Genomic DNA, 18,947 nt, shown 5'->3' with positions numbered 1-18,947 from the left:
GGAGGCAGAGGCAGGAGACTCGCTTGAGCCCAGGAGTTGGAGGTTGCTGTGAGCTTTGATGCCACTGGCACTCTACCCAGGGGGACAGCTTGAGGCTCTGCCTCAAATAAATGAAAAAAAAGAATTTTAGAAATAAAGAATATGACTACTTTTATTTTTCTCTTATTAATTATTACCAGGATGGCTCTCAAAAAGGGCTGAATTGATTTCTTAAGATGCCTGATAGAGTCTAAAGTTACCAGGACTCCCAACCTCTTCAGATGAGGTTCTAGGGTGGCAAATGATGTCTTTCCAGAATTAATCCATTTCACAGGAAGCATCTCCTTTTGTTACCTGATAGGACAGAGCTATTTCATAGTGATAATGGAGCCCGTGAACGTGCCAAGAAGATCCTCATTGTTATCACTGATGGGCAGAAGTACAAAGATCCCCTGGAATACAGCGCTGTCATCCCCCAGGCAGAGAGAGCTGGCATCATCCGCTATGCCATTGGGGTGCGGCCTCTTCTTCATCACTTCCCCAGACTCAGCTTGCACCTTATGCAGGCAAAGGGCTGGTGGGTTCCTCCGCCTCAGCTGCCTCTCTGCTGTAGGTGGGACATGCTTTCCAGGAACCCACCGCCAGGCAGGAGCTGGACACCATTGGCTCAGCGCCTCCACAGGACCATGTGTTCATGGTGAACAACTTTGCAGCACTTGGCAGCATCCAGAAGAATCTACAGGAGAAGATCTTTGCGGTTGAGGGTAAGTGGGGAATAAGGTTGGGCCTTTGAATTAAAGGGGTCCTGGCCCAGTTGTCCCCCACAGTCCTGATTTGGTCCCTCCCTTTGCACAACTCACTCAAAATTACTCCCCAGAACCCAAGCCCCAGACCATGTTCTCCTCCCTCTGCTGAGTGTCCTCATGGTCCCCTGGCTTCTGGGAACCTAAGTGACCTGTTTCCCACAGGAACCCAATCAAAGACGAGTAGCTCCTTTCAGCATGAGATGTCCCAAGAAGGCTTCAGTTCAGTATTCACAATGGTAGGTGGAGTATGTACTTGATAAACAGATCTCAGGCACCAACTCTGGGCTCGCCCTAGGATAGGACCTGAGACCCGGAAGTAAATAAGAATGAAACCCTGTCTTCAAGTTCACTGTCCAGTAGAAGAGAGACATCCAAGCAGTATGTCAAGTGATGGGAGCACAGCAGAAAAGAGGGGAGCCAAGGTTCCTGATCTCATGGAGTATTCACGTGGAAGGAATTAGCAAACAAGACTTTCAGAGGGTGCTATGTGTTGGGATAGAAAAAAAGAGCTGGTCAGAAGAGGCTGAATGATAAGAAGGGGCCAGCCCTAGGAAAATCTGGGGGGAAATTGCTCCAGGTAGAGGAAAAGGCAAATGCAAAAGTCCTAAGTCAGGAACGAGTTTACCATGCCAGGGAGAGAGAAGGCCTGGCACAGCCGCAGTAGATAAGCAAGGGGCAGCCTGGGAGGAGGGGGGCAGAGGGGGGAGAAGGGCCACCCTGAAGAGACCATAGAGACATGCAGGAAGTACACGTATGTTCAAAGTATCCAGAAGGATTTGCTTCAGAGTAATTTGGGGGTGAGTGGGAGTTGGTAGAAATGAAACAAGATTGGTGGGTCAAGGGTCCTTGGGAGCTCGGTACAGATTTCTTTCTACATCTGTGTATGTTCTAAATCTGCGGTCCTCAACCTCAGGGCTGGGGACTGATCCTGGCCTGGCCTGTTAGGAACCAGGCTGCACAGCAGGAGGTGAGCAGAAGGAAAGCTTCATGTACATTCATCCGCTCCCCATCACTGGCATCACCACTTGAGCTCCGCCTCCTGTCACATCAGCGATGGCATTAGATTCTCACAAAAGTACAAACCCCACTGTAACCTGTACACGTGAGGGATCTAGGTTGTGCACTCATTATGAGGCTCTAAGCTCCCCACCCCCACCCCACCTCCTACCTACAATGCATGCAAAAACTGTCTTCTGTTAAACTTCTCTGTGGTGCCAAAAAGGTTGGGGACCGATGTTGTAATTTATCCATATCAAAAAGTTAAACAGGCCATAAACGAAGTGCAGCGAGGAAATGCCTATGGCTTCCTAGGAGGGCTGAGGAAGACCTCAAAGAGGAGGTGACTTTGAAGTGACTCTTCCAGAGGGATGAGCTGAGTGTTAGAAAGTGAGAAGGAGAGAGAGGTATTCAGGCCAAAGCGAGATTTTCATGGATTTGACTGGGAAGGGTCCTAGGCACCTTCCTAAGGGGGCTGGTAACGGTTTTCCAACAGGGCAATGGCTGTACATTTGAATTTGAGGAAATTTAGTGCTAGGGTGGTTGAAGTGGGGCCGAGGAGAACACTGGGGGAGACAGAGTGGTGGGTGACAGGGGTTGGTGCTGACTGGGACAGTGGCAGGGGGAGATAGATAGAGAGACATTAGGGGTTCGGGGTGCAGAGGCTGCTGGTGAGGGCCAGAGGCAGGCACTTCTTTGGAAGAGGCTGTCTTCTTGTTCCAGCCTCTCTCAGCCCTGAAATCCTTTCCTTCCAGAATAGACCAGTTCTGGGGGCTGTGGGGAGCTTCAGCTGGTCTGGAGGTGCCTTCCTGTACCCCCCAAATATGAACCCCACCTTCATCAATATGTCTCAGGAGAATGTGGACATGAGGGACTCTTACCTGGGTGAGAAAAGCCTGGGGGTGGGGGACAGGCTGGGGACGAGCTGTCTGGGAGGGGGAGAGGCCTGGTGGGGAGGGGCAGACCTTTGTGCTGAGGCCTGGCCCCCTCAGGTTACTCCACTGAGCTGGCCCTGTGGAAAGGGGTGCAGAGCCTGGTCCTGGGGGCTCCCCGCCATCAGCACACCGGGAAAGTTGTCATCTTCACCGAGGCAGCCAGGCAGTGGAGGCCAAAGGCAGAAGTCACAGGGACCCAGGTTGGGTATGGAGGCAGCAGAGGGGAACACAAGGGTCAGGGCGAGGGGTGGCCAGGGGTGGAGAAGGAGAGCACGAAGGGGACCAGAGACCCTGGGGCAGTTCCTGTTGCCTGGGGAGAGGTGGGACCTGGCCCAGAAGGAATGTCTCTGGCAGGAAAGGGGAGAGGTGGGACCTGGCCCAGAAGGAATGTCTCTGGCAGGAAAGGGGAGAGGCGGGACCTGGCCCAGAAGGAATGTCTCTGGCAGGAAAGGGCAGGATGACTGACACTCTGCCCTCCAGATTGGCTCCTACTTTGGGGCCTCCCTCTGCTCAGTGGATGTGGACAGAGATGGCAGCACTGACCTGGTCCTCATTGGGGCCCCCCATTACTACGAGCAGACCGGTGGGGGCCAGGTGTCTGTGTGTCCCTTGCCTCAGGGGGTGAGTGACTAATGGGCACTGGGCTGGGTGGGGTCTGGGGGTAGGGTGAGGGGTCTCCCAGGTGGGGTCCTGACACTGGTTTTGTTCCACAACAGAGCAGGTGGCAGTGTGAGGTCATTCTCCGTGGGGAGCAGGGCCATCCCTGGGGCCGCTTTGGGGCAGCTCTGACAGTGCTGGGGGATGTGAATGGGGACAAGCTAACAGATGTGGCCATTGGGGCCCCAGGAGAGCAGGAGAACCAGGGTGCCGTCTACCTATTTCATGGAGCCTCTGGACCCAGCATCAGCCCCTCCCACAGCCAGGTGAGGACCCCTGTCTCCAGCCTCAGTTCCATCTCCCGCCCCAGGTCTTGGCTTCAGCCCAGGCAGTCTCCTGCCACTAGCCTGAGCAGCTACCATTCCCTTCCTTCTCTCAGTAGCTCCTCAGAAAGCACAAATCACCTCTCCTCTCTTCTTTGATTCCAGACAGCCTTCAGTCTGTTGTGGGTAGTTTACTAGTTAAGAGGCCAGGCTTTGAAGGTCAGACCCCTGCTCACATCCCTGGCCTGGCTGGCCACCATTAGCTGTGGGGCCTTAGGCAGGGACTGACGGCCTCCGTGAGCCTTAGTTTCTTTCCACGAAACATGGAGATGATAAAACCAACACCATTAGCTTCTCGTACACATAGCAGAACGAGAGTGCTAAGCATGCTGGTCATCACATGGTCACGAAGGACTATAACAAATAAATGACCCTATCACATTCCCCTTGCTGGGCTTTTATTTCATCAGTAACCTGCACTCTGGTGATGAGTTGGACGAAAAGAGCTCCCTGCTCTCCGTCTGGGAGTCCTGGGGTCCTCAGGCTGCTTGCTTTCAATTCCTACCCCCTCATCTCTCCTTTTCAGTTTTTCTATTCAGATCTGCCTTGACTACAATCTCTTCCCAAAGCTCTTCCCAAACCTTTCCCAGCACCTTCCTTGGACTCTCACTTCTCTTCTCCCTCTCTGGCCAGCGGATCACAGGCTCCCAGCTCTCCTCCAGGCTTCAGTATTTTGGACAGTCACTGAGCGGGGGCCAGGACCTCACCCAGGATGGACTGGTGGACCTGGCTGTGGGCGCCCAAGGCCACGTGCTGTTGCTCAGGTGACAACCACCCCCCAAATACCACGTGCCATGTGTCTGATCCACCAATGCTGCCCTCCCCTCCTTGTCCTCCTCACAGAGGACAGTGTCCTGTTCCCCTCCCCTGCTTATTCTCTTCAGGAGCCTACCCATGCTGACAGTGGGGGTAACCATGAGATTCACCCCTGTGGAGGTGCCAAGGGCTGTATACCAATGCTTGGAAGAAGTGCCCACCACCCTGGAAGCTGGGAAGGCCACAGTCTGTCTCATTATTCACAAAAGCTCACTGGACCACTTAGGTGAGTTTGCCCCCTAAAAGTGTATTCAGCTCCTCCCCCCATTACAGCCCCCTCCCCCTCACTGCTATCCTCAGGATAGAGTGGGCCCAGGAGTCTAAATCTCACGTCTGTGACTGCTCAGCTGCCCAAGTCAGAAACCTGCACACCTTCCCTCCCCTTCTTCCCACACCCAGGCCTGTAGACTCTGTCTCTGTCCACTTTTGTCCCTCATCCCCTGCCTTCCTCTAGGCCACAATGTCTCTTTCTTACCTACACCAAAGTAATGACACTTGGAGCAATTCTCCTGTCCCTTCTTGCACCCTCCTATCCATTCTCCACAGAAGCACTGCAGTTGATTGGTCCTGAAATGCAAACCTAATGCCTCACTCCCCTGCTTAACGCTCCTCAACTGCTCCCCCTTGGTTTATAAAGACCCAACCCCTCCCTGAAATGCTCTCTCTGATTTGGCCTCCCTGCCTCTCTGGTCTCACAGCATCATCTGCCTTACTATATGCACTTTCTATAAATACGCCAGCCTCCTTCCCCTTTCTGGTTTTAGCCTCTGTTCCCACAGTAGTCCAGGACCCTCTCCTTCCCACTCTTCACCATTCTCCTGCTCATCCTCCAGGCCACAGTGTAGATGGCCCATCTAAGATGGCATTCCTGCCCAGGCACAAGTCAGCACACTCTCCTGATATGGCCAGAAGATCCTCCCCTTGCTTTGATCACGCTGTGATGCAACATTATGGCTGTGTGCTTGACTCCTTTCCTAGACTGTAAACTTCATGAGGGTGGGAGCCACATCTATCTTCTTCTCCAAGTATATCCCAGGCCCTGGGTACAGTTCAGGGGCCATAAGAAGTGCCCAGTAAATATCTGTTACATGAATAAATAAATGAAAACAGAATATTCTAGATTGTCTCAGCCTTCCCATTTCTACTCCCTCTTCCACTTCAGGTGATCTTCAAAGCTCTGTCAAGTATGATCTGGTATTGGACCCAGGACGCCTGATTTCTCGGGCCATTTTTGATGAGACCAAAAACTGGACTTTGACTCGAAGAAAAACCTTGGGGCTGGGGGATCACTGTGAAACCATAAAGCTGCTTTTGACAGTGAGGAGTTGGGGTTCTGGGAAGGGGAGAGGGAGGAGGGGCCTGAAGCCAGCCTCTAGCATCCCAGCTCTTTGCTGAATGGGGTGGGAAGGGTGAGGATACTAGGGTCAGAGAGAGAAAACTTGGGGCTGGAGACTCCACTGTACAGCTTAGATAGGGTACTGTATGGATGGGGGGAATGGACATAGTGGAGAAGCCTCAGTGGTGGAAAGTAAGGGGAAGGATAGTAGGTTCTGGAAAGTCCATTCTCCCTCAGGACTGCGTGGAGGATGTGATAAGCCCCATCATCCTGCGCCTCAACTTCTCCCTGGTGGGAGAGCCCATCCCCTCATTCCGGAACCTTCGCCCTGTGCTGGCTGTGGGCACACAGGACCTCTTCATGGCTTCTGTGAGTCTTTCAATGAAATCCCAGGGATGTGCTGACTTTCACTGGGTCTCCATGTGCTCAAGAACCCACAGTAGCTCCCAATTGTCTACCAACTACATCAAGTCCAAAATGCCTCCACCCAGGTACCAAGCCCTGTCTAGCTTGGACCCCTGAACACATACTGGCTGGTCACCCCCTTTGCCCCAACATAAACTCTCTGGTTCACATTCTGCAGATCCTTCCCAACTTTTCTGATTCCTACCTCTGTGCCTCTGTCCGTGCTATATCTCTCATTTGGAAAATATTTCCTTCTCTATATCTCAAGAATCCTCTCTAGGCTCGGCGCCTATAGCTCACCGGGCTAAGGCGCCAGCCACGTACACCTAAGGTGGTGGGTTCGAATCCCCAGCCCGGACCCGCCAAACAACAATGACGGCTGCAACCAAAAAATAGCCGGGCGTTGTGGCGGGCGCCTGTGGTCCCAGCTACTTGGGAGGCGGAGGCAAGAGACTCGCTTGAGCCCAGGAGTTGGAGGTTGCTGTGAGCTGTAATGCCACGGCACTCTACCCAGGGGGACAGCTTGAGGCTCTGTCTAAAAAAAAAAAAAAAAAAGAATCCTCTCTAGTCCTCAAACCTCCAAGCTTCTTTGAAAACCCCACTCAGAAGCTGCCACTTCATTTCTGACCTCCCATCACGCCATGGTCTACCAGACCAAATATCACATGGCAGGAATCCTAGCATTCTGCATCTACATTTGTGGCTCTCCTGGGATTGTAGGGTCCTTGAGCCTAAGACCCATGTCTAATTCGCTTGTCTTTTTCACCTTCCCCAAGCTCCTACCCCAACTCCGAACCTGTCAAATTACTGGCACTTAATAATGTTTGTTGCATGTTGTTCCAGGATGAGTTGGATCTGACTCAACGAAACTTTATAGTCCTTGAATCCAAATATCTTGTTTTATTTTTCTTTTATATTCCAACCCCCAAACCCCATCTCCACTCCAGTGTGTAGCAGAGGGCTGGGTGCAGAGGCTCGGTGATAGTGCAGACGGGTGCCTCTGATGAGGGGGTTGGATAAAGTTTAAGACATGAGATGGGAAGGGAATATACTGTTTTGCTGCAGCTCCCCTTTGAGAAGAACTGTGGACAAGATCGCATCTGTGAGGGGGACCTGAGTGTCAGCCTCAGCTTCTCCGGGTGAGCTCGATCGCCTTTCTAGCTTCCGAGTCTCCCAGCTCATTAGCCTGAGGAGGGTTTGCACTTCCCTTTTGGCTTTCTTTCTAACAAAAATGCTTTTTTTCTTTTTCTAAGATTTTGACATTTCTTTTACCTTTTAATTTTTCTCTATTTATGTCATATGTTAATGCCTATATAACAAAAATGAATTTGATTGGAGTGTTCCCCATAGCTCATGAGTTCCCATAATCCCACCCTGCCCTGATCCAATTCCAGCCTATTTCCAGCAGAGTCACACTCTCAGTCCTGTTCTTTGCCCTTTAGCCTGAAGACCCTGGTAGTGGGGAGCTCCCTGGAACTCAATGTGACAGTGACTGTGTGCAATGAGGGTGAGGATTCCTATGGAACTGTGATCAACTTCTACTACCCAACGGGGCTGTCCTATCGATGGGTGTCAGGAACCCAGGTAAGCAACTCCCCTGGGCTCCAGTTGGCTGGGGCCTCTCCTTTGCCCTGTAACTCCCAGATGTATAGTAGTTTCTTTTAAATTCCTCTTCTGTGATGACACATAAACACACAGAGAAAAGTACGTAAAGCATAGGTATAGTTTAACGATTAATATTAAGCAAACCTCCATGCAATTAGCATCCAGATCAAGAAATAAAACACTGCTAGGGCCCCCAGAAGCCCTCCCATCATATACCTTTCCCCATTACAACCCTCCCTCTCCCCAAAGATAATCACTATTCTGACTTTGAGATAATCATTTCCTTGATTTTCTTTATGGTTTTACCATGTGTGCATTCCCAAATGACACTGTTCAGTTTGCCAATATTTGAATTTTATGTAAGTGGAAACATGTAGGTACTCTTTTGCATCTTACTTCTTTCCCTCGATACTGTGTTTGTGAGACTCACCCATGTAGTTGCATATGTCTGTAGAATATTTTCATTGTTTCATAGAATCCCTTTGTATGACTATAATAATTTATCCATCCTATAATTGATTGCTATTTGAATGGGTTCCGGGTTTTAGCAAGACCATTTTTGAGCATGTATCCTGCCGCGCTTATGAGAAACATTTGGGAAGGTGTATAACATGTGGAATTGCTGGGTCAGTGGGTGTGTGTATCTCCAATTTTAAGATGTGAGGGCAAATCATTTTCAAATGTATTTTTGCCTATTTGCACTTCCATCAGCAGCACATGAGAGTTCCGGTGGCTTTCCATCCACTCCAGTACTTGGCAGTGTCAGACGTTATAATTTTTGTCATCTAGTGGGTTAGTAATAGTATTTCCTTAGAATTTTAATTTGCATTTCTCTTATGAGGTTGACCAACTTTTCACATATTTCCTGATAGCTCAGATGTTTTCTTTTAGGAAGTGCCTGACCATGTCTGCTTTCTATTCTTCAATTGTGTTGCCCTTGTTTTTCGTACTGATTTGTCAGAGTTCTTTACATATGCTGGTTACTTGTCCTAGGCCAGCTATATGTGTTCAAATGCCTTTTCTGATCCTAAGCAAGAATTAGACCCCTAGACCAGTGAGCCACCTTTATCTTTTCCAATCCTATTGCTTGTCTTTTCGGTCTCTTTATTCCGTCCTTTAATAAACAGAATGTCTTCATTTGATTGTGGTCGATTTTATCAATCTCCTGCTTTGTATTTAGTGTTTTTGTGTTTGTTCTTATTTAAGAAATACTTCTCTACTCCAAGGTTATGAAAATAATTCCCTGTATTACACATATCGTCTAAAGGCTTCATAGTTTTTCTTTCTCTTTTTTCTTTTTCTTTCTCTTTTGAAGATTGTTTTCAGATGGAGTCTTGCTCTGTTACCCCGTGCAGTGCAGTGGCATGATCATGGCTCACCACAGCATTGAACCCCTGGGCTTAAGGAGTCCTCCCACCTCAGCTACAGGTGCGGAGACTACTGGGACTAGCTGGCACTATAGGTGTGCACCACCATGCTCAGCGGGTTTGGCTTCTCCACACTTTTTAAAAAATTATATATAAATATTGGGTGGTGCCTATGGCTCAAAGAAGTAGGGTGCCAGCCTCATATACTGGAAGTGGTAGGTTCAAACCTAGCCCCAGCCAAAAACTGCAAAATATATATATATTATTTTATCTATTTATTTTTTATTTTTAAAATTTTTTTTGTAGAGACAGAGTCTCACGTTATCAGCCTTGGTAGAGTGCTATGGCATCACAGCTCACAGCAACCTCCAGCTCCTGGGCTTAGGCGATTCTCTTGCTTCAGCATCCTGAGTAGCTGGGACTACAGGCGCCTGCCACAACACCTGGCTATTTTTTTGTTGCAGCTTGGCTGGGGCTGGGTTCAAACCCGCCACCCTTGGTATATGGGGCCAGCGCCCTGCCCACTGAGCCACAGGTGCCACCCTACATATATGTTTTTTATGTTTTGAGAGTCTCACTAAGTTGCCCTGAGTAGGGTGCCATGGCATCACAGCTCACAGCAACCTCAAATTCCTGGGCTTAAGCGATTGTCTTGCCTCAGCCTCCCAAGGTAGCTGGGACTACAGGTGCCCACCACAATGCCCAGCTATTTTTGTTGTTGTTGTTGTTGCAGTTGTCCTTGTTTAGCTGGCCCAGGCCAGGTTCAAACCCACCAACTTCAGTGTATGTGGCTGGCACTGTAACCACTGTGCTACGGGCACTGAGCCTAAATTATATTTTAAATTGTTATTAGTTTTTTCTTTTGAGACAGAATCTCACTCCATCACCCTGGGCAGAGTGCCGTAGCATCATCATAACTCAAAGCAACCTCAAACTCTTGGGCTCAAGCAATCCTCTGCCTCAGCCTCCCGCGCAGTTGGGACTATAGGCATTCACGACTACACCGGGCTAGTTTTTCTATTTTTAGTAGAGATGGGGTCTCATTCTTGCTCAGGTTAGTCTTGAACTCCTGAGCTCAAGCAATCCACCTGCTTCCTCCCAGAATGGTAGGATTGCAAATGTGACCCGTCACACCTGGTCACTTTTTCACACTTAAATCTTTAATCCAGTTGGAATTTATTTTAAGATATGCAGTGAGGTAGGGATCCAATTTCTTTCTTTATCTTTTCTTCTCCTTCTTTCTATTCTTGGCCAGTTTTCCCACCACCATGTATTGAGGAGGCTGTCCTTTCCCCGACTCCTGTGCAGTGCCACCACTGTTACATATCAAGTCCATATGTGCCCATGGGTAACGTTTTTGAATTTATTGTCCTCCCCTAGAAGCAACCTCATCAGCGCCCACTGCGCCTGGCATGTGAGGCAGTGCCCACTGGAAATGAGGGTCTGAGGAGCAGCAGCTGTAGCATCAACCACCCCATCTTCCGAGAGGGATCTCAGGTCAGTGCCTCTCCCAGATCCTCATCACCTCCTTCATCCTGACCCATTCCCTTCCCTCACTCCCCATGACCTTCCCTATCTCCCTTCTTTCTGGCTCCTTCCCTCAGGGAACCTTCATAGTCACATTTGACGTCTCCTACAAGGCAACCCTGGGAAACAGAATGCTTATGAGGGCCAATGCAAGCAGGTGAGTACAGGCAAGATATGGTGTGTCTTCACCCATCAGTCTCATGCCCCAGCTGGAGATTCCTCTCCTGGATTCCTTCCCAGCTGGGTCCCCTTTCTTTTTCCAGTGAGAATAATAAACCTGCAAGCAGCAAGACAACCTTCCAGCTGGAGCTACCAGTGAAATATGCAATCAACACAATAATCAGCAGGTGCTTACTCTCTGGCCCTCCCCTTGGACCTCTGACCTTCCTCCAGGCCTAGTAGCTCCCTCTGAGCTCCATCCTGCTCTTTTGTTGATGTGACCTTCTGATTCTTCACATGGGAATGCTTATGTGGGTAACCAGCCATATATAGTCACATGCCACCTAACGATATTTTGGTCAGTGATGGACCACATATACTATCATGGTCTCATAAGATTATAATAGGGATGAAAAATTCCTATTGCCTAGCAAATATTGTAGCTGTCATAACATCATAATGCAATGCATTCTATTTTCTATATTTAGATACACAAACGCTTATTGTGTTAATTGCCTACAGTGTTCAGTACAGTAATGTGATGTACAGGTTTGTAGCCAAGGAGCAACAGGCTATACCGTATCGCCTTAGGGGTATGGTAAGTTAGACCATCTAGGCGTATGTAAAGTGCACCCTATGATGTTTGCACAGCAATGAAATCACTTAATGATGCATTTTTAGAATGTATTCCCAGAGTTAAGTGATATATGACTATGTACCATAAAACAGGGTATCCCAAAGTTCACCATAAATAGGAAAAAATAACAACATCATATTATATTTTATGTTATAGTTTATATTTTGAATATTTATATATCAACACATAGAGAAATATTTTATAATGAATATTTGGTAAATAAAGGTACATTTAGCCACAATTTCCCTTGTTCCCTCTGTGTGTGTGTATGACAAACTTTGGGACACCCTATATGACATAATTCTTGCTGCTTCTCTGATGAATTGGCCTGCTGGTGGAACGCACATCTTGCCACCTATGTGCATTTTCTCTTCTCCCTCAAAAATGCAGGCTTCCTTTAACATGAAGCCAATCCTGTCCTTTGTGCTTAATATGAACATGCCCAAGCAAAGGTATTAGATTAAGAACAAGCCTCTTGTAAGGCCAGGCCTGGTGGCTCATGCCTCTAATCCCAACACTTTGGGAGGTCAAGGTGGGAGGATCACTTGAGCTTAGGAGTTTAAGATCAGCCCAAGCAACATAGTGAGACTCCATCTCTACAAAACATAGAAAAGTTAGCTGAGTAAGATGGTATGTGCCTGTAGTCAGAGCTACTTGGGGGCGCTGAGGCAGGAGGACTTCTTGAGCCCAAGAGTTTGAAGTTGCAGTGAGCTGTATGATATACTGCACTCTAGCCTGGGCAACAGAGTGAGACCCTGTATTAAAAAAAAAAAAAAGTGATGCACACGCTAAATTAGGGAACTTACTGTACCAAACAGGATATGGTCTGTCACCATACAGAGGAAAGGAAAGGTCAAGTTTCTACAAAACCCAGAGATGGTCAGAGGTGTGATAAACTGTTGGGAAGGTCTCTAAGAGCCCAGGGTTGAGGCAGACCACCGGAAAGGCAAGAATAGGACTGTCGCTCTGGGTTCTGAAGATGGGTTGAGGAGGCAGAGGCAAATCAGGCTAGAAACGAAGCAAGAATCCCACCCGTTGGGCTAAGCTCCAGGGGGTTAGAGAGTTGCTCAGAAGCTTGTGATACTGCCATGGGACAAAGTTTGCTGCTGTTGCTGAGGCTGCTGATGTTATGGATTTTTAGAGGAATAGGGGTGGGGAGATTAAGCCCTTTCAAACCACATGTGTAAGTTTCCCCTTCTATCCACGGGAGAATACTTCTAAGGAGAGATTACAGTTATATATACTTTTGTTGGGCATTGTTTTACGTTGTTGTTTGGGGGATTTTTTGCATTGTTTTAAGTACTTCACATGTATTTACATTCACTTAACTCTATAACTGTAATGTTATCTCTGTTTTTACCAACAAAGAAATCAAGAGATTAAATAACTTGCCCCTGTCATTCACCAAGTGACCAAACCAGGAATCAAAACCAGACGGTTCAGGTGCAGAGCCTATACCATAGCCATATGCCACATGCCTCTCTGAGGACATGGAAAAACTGGGTGACTTACTCAGATTTGAAAGAGGTTTAGAACTATAAGATTTTAAGGTGAGGAAACAGAAGCAGAGAGAGAAGGGGCCAGGGCAGGGAGCAGAGAGGAGGGCTAGCATAGTAAGAGAAAATAATCTCTAACATTTTTGGAGGGCTCACTATGTGCTAAGCACTCCTACAGCCCTCACTGCAGCTCTACTATAAGTAGGCACTATTATTACCATCCCCACTTTAAAGAGGAAAAAAATACAGGGCTCCAGAGAGGTTAAAGTGCTTGCCTCAAGTGGCTCAGGTAGGAAGTGGCAGACCTGGGATGTGAACCCAGGTGGTCTGGCACCAGCCCCTGTGTGTTCTTAGTTGATAGTGGGAATACTCATGGGGCCTGAAGAGTTTCTGTAGTTGGCTGGCTGCGGTGTGCTAGCTGCTGGTAAAAAGGGCAGGCCCCTCCACTTGTCTGCTTGATTCTACTGAGACTTCAGATATTAACCTCTGAGAGGGCAAGGGATTATGGCTTAATCCTGTTGACTGTCCAGGGCCAAAAACACAGTGTTTTTCAATCAGTGTTTTTCAATCTTTTTTATCTCATGGAACACTTGAACCTATAGTTAAACTTTGGTGGCACACTTATGTTGATCAAAAAAAAGAGGAAACAAAGAATATATTTATCTGTTTTGAACATCTTTTAAAAATAATTAATGGTCTTTAAAATTTTTCACAGCACACGGCCTCAGGTGGATGGAAACCCCCCCACAGCCTTGGACACTATGTCCCCTCCATGGGCTTGTGTTCATGCACCACCTTCCTTCACATTTACCTGCTCTGGGGTGGCCTCATCTATTTCCTTCATTTCCACCATGGAGTGGCTCTCACTCCATTTTTTTTCCTGAGCGATCCAGATAGTATTCCCTAGATTCCTCTTCAGCTTATTTGTTCTGGCTACAGTCTCTGCAAGTATTACCTGAGACTAACCCTGTACCTTCTGGACACAGCAACATGGATGCCCTTTTCTCATAGGAAAATGTTTACACCTTAGGAAAGGGGATGTTTAAGTTGGGCTTCTAAGTGTAAATTTCCAGAAGGGATTTGGGTAAGAACATTCCAAGCAGAAGAAAGAGCTTGAGCAAAGTCATGCGGGTATGAGAGAGCCAAGGGTGTCAAGCTCAGAGCTAGTGGCTCTGGGTAACTGGGGCATAGGATGCTATGGGAAGGAGGGCTGAAGCTAAGGCTATAGAGGTATGTAGGACTGTCATTGTTTCCCTGAGTCAGCTGCCAGGGCACAACTGGGAAGTCAGGGCTATGTTTCATCAGCAGGCCTTCTCTCTCCAGGCAGGAAGAATCCACCAAGTACTTCAACTTTTCGACTTCCGATGAGAAGAGCAAGAAAGAGGCTGAGCATCGATACCGCGTGAGAGGCTAGGGAGTATCCGTGTCTGCTCTCCCCTGGGACAGATAAAATTGGAAGTTGGTGGGGAAAGATGGAGAGAAACCTCGGGCCAGGGCCAAGAAAGAAATGAGATTTGGGAGGCACCACAGACCTCAATAATGCTCTGTCTAAATTTTCTGCAGGTGAATAACCTGAGTCAGCGAGATCTGGCCGTCAGCATTCATTTCTGGGTTCCCATTCTGCTGAATAGGGCGGCCGTGTGGGATGTGACTATCGAGGCCCCTCCACAGGTGCCTGCCTGCCTTTGCTCCTTCTCCAAAGTCTGATCCCACAGCACCGCACACTTTCTTTCCAGCAAAATGTTGACTGTTCTGTGACTATTTCTCTCACTCCCTAGAGTCTCCCCTGTGTGTCAGAGAGGAAACCGCCCCAGCATCCTGACTTCCTCACCCGGATTCCAGGGAGTTCCACGTTGGTGAGAAAGGCCCTGAACCCCACTGCAAGACGGGCCCATGTTGGGGGATACAGGGAAATGTACTGCTAGATTGCCGAGTTAGGTGCACAGCCCACAATTGTTCCTCTGTTTCCCACCCCAAATCTGACAGATGTTATTTTCTCTTATAATTCTTCTCTAAGTGAGAACCCTCACCAACCTCATTCCTCTCCCGTCCCCAGGACTGCTCCATTGCTGACTGCCTGAGGTTCCGCTGTGACATCCCCTCCTTCGGCATCCAGGAGGAACTCGACTTCATCCTCAAGGGCAACCTCAGCTTTGGCTGGGTCAGCCAGGTGTGTAGGCCCAGCGCGGCCCCGCCCCCAGACCCAGGTGCTGCCTGATGTGTCTGTGCCCGTCCTCAAGCCAGGCCAGTCCTGGACTCTGAGCATCCCCCAGAGCCAATCCACAGGCTGCCCCCACCCCTCTCTTTTGAAGACATTGCAGAAGAAGGTGTTGGTCGCGAGTGTGGCCGAAATCACATTCGACAGATCTGTGTATTCCCAGCTTCCAGGACAGGAGGCGTTTCTGAGCGCCCAGGTAGTGACTGTGTGGGAGGCAGTGGTCGGGCTGGTAAGGGGGGTCCTGGGAGCAGAAGGGGTGAAGGTCTCTGGGCAGGACAGTTGTCTCTAAGAACATGCGTGCTTCTGCATTTCACCCCTTGAAGCAGGGCCTGGGGAAGGGTGGGGGGTGGTTAAAGGTTGAGGAACCTGGGAGGACTCTGTGACAGCAGGAGGCCTGGTGCTTTTTGACGGGGTCATCTCTCCTCTAGGTAAAGACGGTGCTAGAGGAGTATGAGGTGCACAACCCCATCCCCCTCATAGTGGGCAGCTCTGTGGGAGGTCTGCTGCTGCTGGCTCTCATCACAGCTACACTGTACAAAGTGAGTATTTTGGTCCCACTCTCCCCATCACCAGCATCCAACCCAAGCCCTCCCACAGACAGGATGGTACAGTGAGAACTCAGACTATGGAGTCAAACAGGCCTGAACACACACATTGTCTCTATCACTTACTCACCATTTCCTGGTAGGCAAGTTGCTCAACCTCTTTGAACTTTTTTCTCATTTTTGAAATGATAATAATTCTTTCATCACTGAACGGCTAAAGTAAGACAGAAATGAGGCTAGGGTATGTGCACAGACCTGCCTGGCTACAGAATTTCTGCTTTCCTGCTACAGATTATGCATATAATTGTGCCTGACACACAGTAGATACCCAATATGTGACGGCCACTATTTACAGAAAAGTTCTGACACACGAGTATGTTCTCCCCTTCTTTCCCAGTTTCTTCCTACTCCCAACTTTCTTCTCTGGCCTCCAATCCAGCTTTTCTAACTTATTTTCTCTCCTAGCTTGGCTTCTTCAAACGACAGTACAAAGAAATGTTGGGTGACAAGCCTGAAGACACTACCACTTTCAGTGAGAAGGATTTCAGCTGTGAGACTTAAAATTTGCCTTTGTCCCAATTATCCACTTTCCTGTTCATCTCTACCCCACGCACTGGCCTTGCCTCCACCTGTAAATCTACTTCTTCTGTGCAAACAATTTCTGCATAGATCATGGCCTGGCCTGAACAGCCTATCAGGTGCTAAGCCAGCTTTGCAAAGGGGTAGAGATTTCTTTGTTTTTACATGTCTATTCAGCTTCTTCAGTAATGACCCACCTTTTACAGAAGCAAGCGTGATGCCAGCATAAATTTTCATATATATAAGAATTGGCACATTAAACAAGGATGTTTACAACACATTTCCCTTGTATGGAAGAGCTCTAATTCAGGAACCTGAGTATTGTTCTAGTAATAGATGGGGGAGTCTATTTGTGGCTACAGAAAAAGTTCCCTCACTTTCTCAGCTGACAGGGGCTTGAGATTTTTTCTGTTGTTGTTGTTTTTTGGGTTTTTTTTTTTTTTTTTTGAGACAGAGTCTCATTCTGTCGCCCTGAGTACAGTGCTGTACTGTCACAGCTCACAGCAACCTCAGACTCTTGGGCTTAAACAATTCTCTTGCCTCAGCCTCCCAAGTAGCTGAGACTACAGGCACCCACCACAACACCCAGCTATTTTTGTTTTTTTAAGTTGTAGTTGTCATTGTTGTTTGGCGGGCCTGGGCTGGATTCAAACTCACCAGCTCCAGTGTATGTGGCTGGCGCCTTAGCTGCTTGAGCTACAGGCACCAAGCTGGGTTTTTTCTTGATGGTGCTGAGTAGTATTAGGCGAGAGAGTCAAAGGAAGTGTGTGTGTGCATGCATAAGTTAGTCTTGGGTTTCAGCACAGGCTTCAGGTTCCTTAATAATGGCAAGGGAGTAGACCATCCTAGGAGGTGACTGAAATGTTTGGAACTCATTTGAACCCATGTTCTCCCTGAACAGGGTCTCCTTAAGCCAAGAGAGCCAGGCTTCCAGAAAGGAGCATTTGGTTTCCTAAACTAATAAAGAAGACCCACTAAAGATGTTTGAAATCAGGGTTATCTATCTCCAGCTAGCCAGGATTCACAGATGCTGTCGGATCAGACAGTGTGTGGCAGATGTGAAGCCAGGAGAACCAGCCTTCCAGAAAGGCTCCTGGATACTGCAGGGTCTGCAGCCCTGCGTCCCCAGGAGGCCTCTGGTGAGCCGCCTGAACAAGTCATTTAGTCACTGAGACTCTCTGATTCCTCCGCTGGAGAAGAGGAGCCAAAATTACACCTTGCTCCTAGAGTTACTGTGAGGATTCAGCATGTATGAAAGCCCTTTACAGCCCAGATTCCTAACTGTTAAAGATGAGTGTGTGTGTGTGTGTGTGTGAGAGAGAGAGAGAGAGAGAGAGACCTAATTATTAATAAGTGAGAGAGAGGAAGCTGGGATGCCTACCTGTTCATGAAGGAGGACACCTCATGCACCTCAAGTCAGCGACTTGAGAAAAGCACGTGGAGCACTGTGCGCGTGCGCATAGTAGCGGCTGTGAACACCAGTTGGTGTCGCCCCACGGCCCCAGCGCGACCCACCCTCCACAATGAGCCTGCAGACACAGTTTCCACATCTTTATTGTTCCCTGGGGCGCCCACCGAGGCCTCAGGGGCGTTCGTAGCCCGTGGGCAGAGGGTTGACGCGGGGATTGTGGAAAAGAGTATGGTTGCCGTCCCCCCAGCAGTAGGGCTGTGGAGAGAGGGGAGAGGGGGAGCAGGGTGTCAGCAGCGTCCCGGCTTGAGGGTTCCCGGAACACCCTCGCCTGTCCGCTGGCGCGGTGGCCCCGCTGCTTACCTTGGTGCGGATCCGGAGGTGGTGGTAGGGGATGAACTCGGGGCGCTCGTGGTGGCCCGAGTGGAGCCAGCAGTTGAGGGTGCAGAGGGCCACGCTCGGGAGCGCCAGCACCAAGGTCAGGAGGCGCCAGGTGCTGGCTGGGCGGGATTGGGGGGAAGGCAGGTGAGAGAGAAGCGGGAGTTCATGGGGCTGGAGGTCTGCGGGACAGTGGGCAGGTGGTGGGCGTCTCCAGGACCCAGGAGGCCCAGTGGGAGGTGTGGGGGGAGGAACACGTGGGCAAGGTCAGGTAGCCGCAGAGTCAGGCTGCTCCCCACTCACCTCCTGTCCCTCCATGCTCTCCCTTGGCTGCGCTTGCCAAGCCCCGACTCAAGGACCTCAGAGGCAGAGCCATCGCGGTGGGAAAAGCTGCGACCACGAACACGGCACTGTCCTTGCACTCTCCTTCACTGAGGCCTAGGTTCTCCTCCCCTCCTTTTAGGCCAATCACCTGTTGAGGCTGGAACATACATGAGTGGCTATTTTTAGGGTCTTTCTATATTTAAAATCGGGCCTGACTGGCAGAAGGTCCTTTCCAGACAGCTGCTATACTGCGCCTCTTAATTTAGCAAGGGGACATTTAAAGAACAATATGCCATTCTTTTCTTTTATAGTTATGGGGAACTATTTTGTTCTATACCTTATTCCTAGTGGTTGGCCCAAGGCAGGTAGGCCTTGAATGAAAGAATGAATGAAGTTTCTTGAGTTTCAGTTTTTTCAACTGTAAAATGTATAATAATTTGGCTCGGCGCCT

At 49.0% G+C, this 18,947-nt stretch overlaps 2 protein-coding genes across 2 annotated transcripts in view; one reads left to right on the top strand and one right to left on the bottom strand.

Annotated features, from left to right (window-relative positions):
- The window catches only part of ITGAD (integrin subunit alpha D), a 20,571-nt gene extending 3,967 nt beyond the window's left edge, over window positions 1–16,604 (top strand). Inside the window, exons 3-25 of the mRNA XM_023515727.1 lie at window positions 341–494; window positions 593–743; window positions 948–1,021; window positions 2,537–2,666; window positions 2,774–2,916; window positions 3,197–3,337; window positions 3,433–3,639; window positions 4,330–4,460; window positions 4,581–4,738; window positions 5,675–5,829; window positions 6,086–6,217; window positions 7,319–7,392; window positions 7,696–7,837; window positions 10,606–10,722; window positions 10,830–10,909; window positions 11,016–11,099; window positions 14,368–14,446; window positions 14,608–14,715; window positions 14,823–14,900; window positions 15,101–15,214; window positions 15,357–15,458; window positions 15,691–15,801; window positions 16,273–16,604. Coding sequence (XP_023371495.1) covers window positions 341–494; window positions 593–743; window positions 948–1,021; window positions 2,537–2,666; window positions 2,774–2,916; window positions 3,197–3,337; window positions 3,433–3,639; window positions 4,330–4,460; window positions 4,581–4,738; window positions 5,675–5,829; window positions 6,086–6,217; window positions 7,319–7,392; window positions 7,696–7,837; window positions 10,606–10,722; window positions 10,830–10,909; window positions 11,016–11,099; window positions 14,368–14,446; window positions 14,608–14,715; window positions 14,823–14,900; window positions 15,101–15,214; window positions 15,357–15,458; window positions 15,691–15,801; window positions 16,273–16,368 — 2,761 coding nt within the window. The 3' untranslated portion in view covers window positions 16,369–16,604. The remainder of the gene's footprint in view (window positions 1–340; window positions 495–592; window positions 744–947; window positions 1,022–2,536; window positions 2,667–2,773; window positions 2,917–3,196; window positions 3,338–3,432; window positions 3,640–4,329; window positions 4,461–4,580; window positions 4,739–5,674; window positions 5,830–6,085; window positions 6,218–7,318; window positions 7,393–7,695; window positions 7,838–10,605; window positions 10,723–10,829; window positions 10,910–11,015; window positions 11,100–14,367; window positions 14,447–14,607; window positions 14,716–14,822; window positions 14,901–15,100; window positions 15,215–15,356; window positions 15,459–15,690; window positions 15,802–16,272) is intronic.
- A 1,327-nt stretch (window positions 16,605–17,931) lies between these two features.
- LOC100949257 (cytochrome c oxidase subunit 6A2, mitochondrial) lies at window positions 17,932–18,548 on the bottom strand. Its single transcript, XM_003794268.3, has 3 exons — window positions 18,476–18,548; window positions 18,158–18,294; window positions 17,932–18,052 (listed from the first exon to the last, which is right to left on the bottom strand). Exons 1-3 carry the CDS (start codon window positions 18,546–18,548, stop codon window positions 17,969–17,971), a joined length of 294 nt encoding a protein of 97 aa, XP_003794316.1. The 3' UTR covers window positions 17,932–17,968.
- Between the last annotated feature and the right edge of the window lie 399 nt (window positions 18,549–18,947).

The sequence above is a fragment of the Otolemur garnettii genome, unplaced genomic scaffold (genome assembly GCF_000181295.1).
Source record: "Otolemur garnettii isolate 467f Iridium unplaced genomic scaffold, OtoGar3 scaffold00077, whole genome shotgun sequence".
Lineage (NCBI taxonomy): Eukaryota > Metazoa > Chordata > Mammalia > Primates > Galagidae > Otolemur > Otolemur garnettii.
Note: the sequence above shows the minus strand (reverse complement) of the source record. Positions and strands in the feature narration are given on the sequence as shown.

Bases quoted from the DNA above. Each gene is read 5' to 3' on its own strand.
- LOC100949257 (XM_003794268.3), bottom strand. From the start codon at position 18,548: ATGGCTCTGCCTCTGAGGTCCTTGAGTCGGGGCTTGGCAAGCGCAGCC. The intron at 18,295-18,475 runs GTGAGTGGGGAG...AATCCCGCCCAG, and splicing joins AGAGCATGGAGGGACAGGAG to CCAGCACCTGGCGCCTCCTG. The intron at 18,053-18,157 runs GTAAGCAGCGGG...CTCTCTCCACAG, and splicing joins ACCTCCGGATCCGCACCAAG to CCCTACTGCTGGGGGGACGG.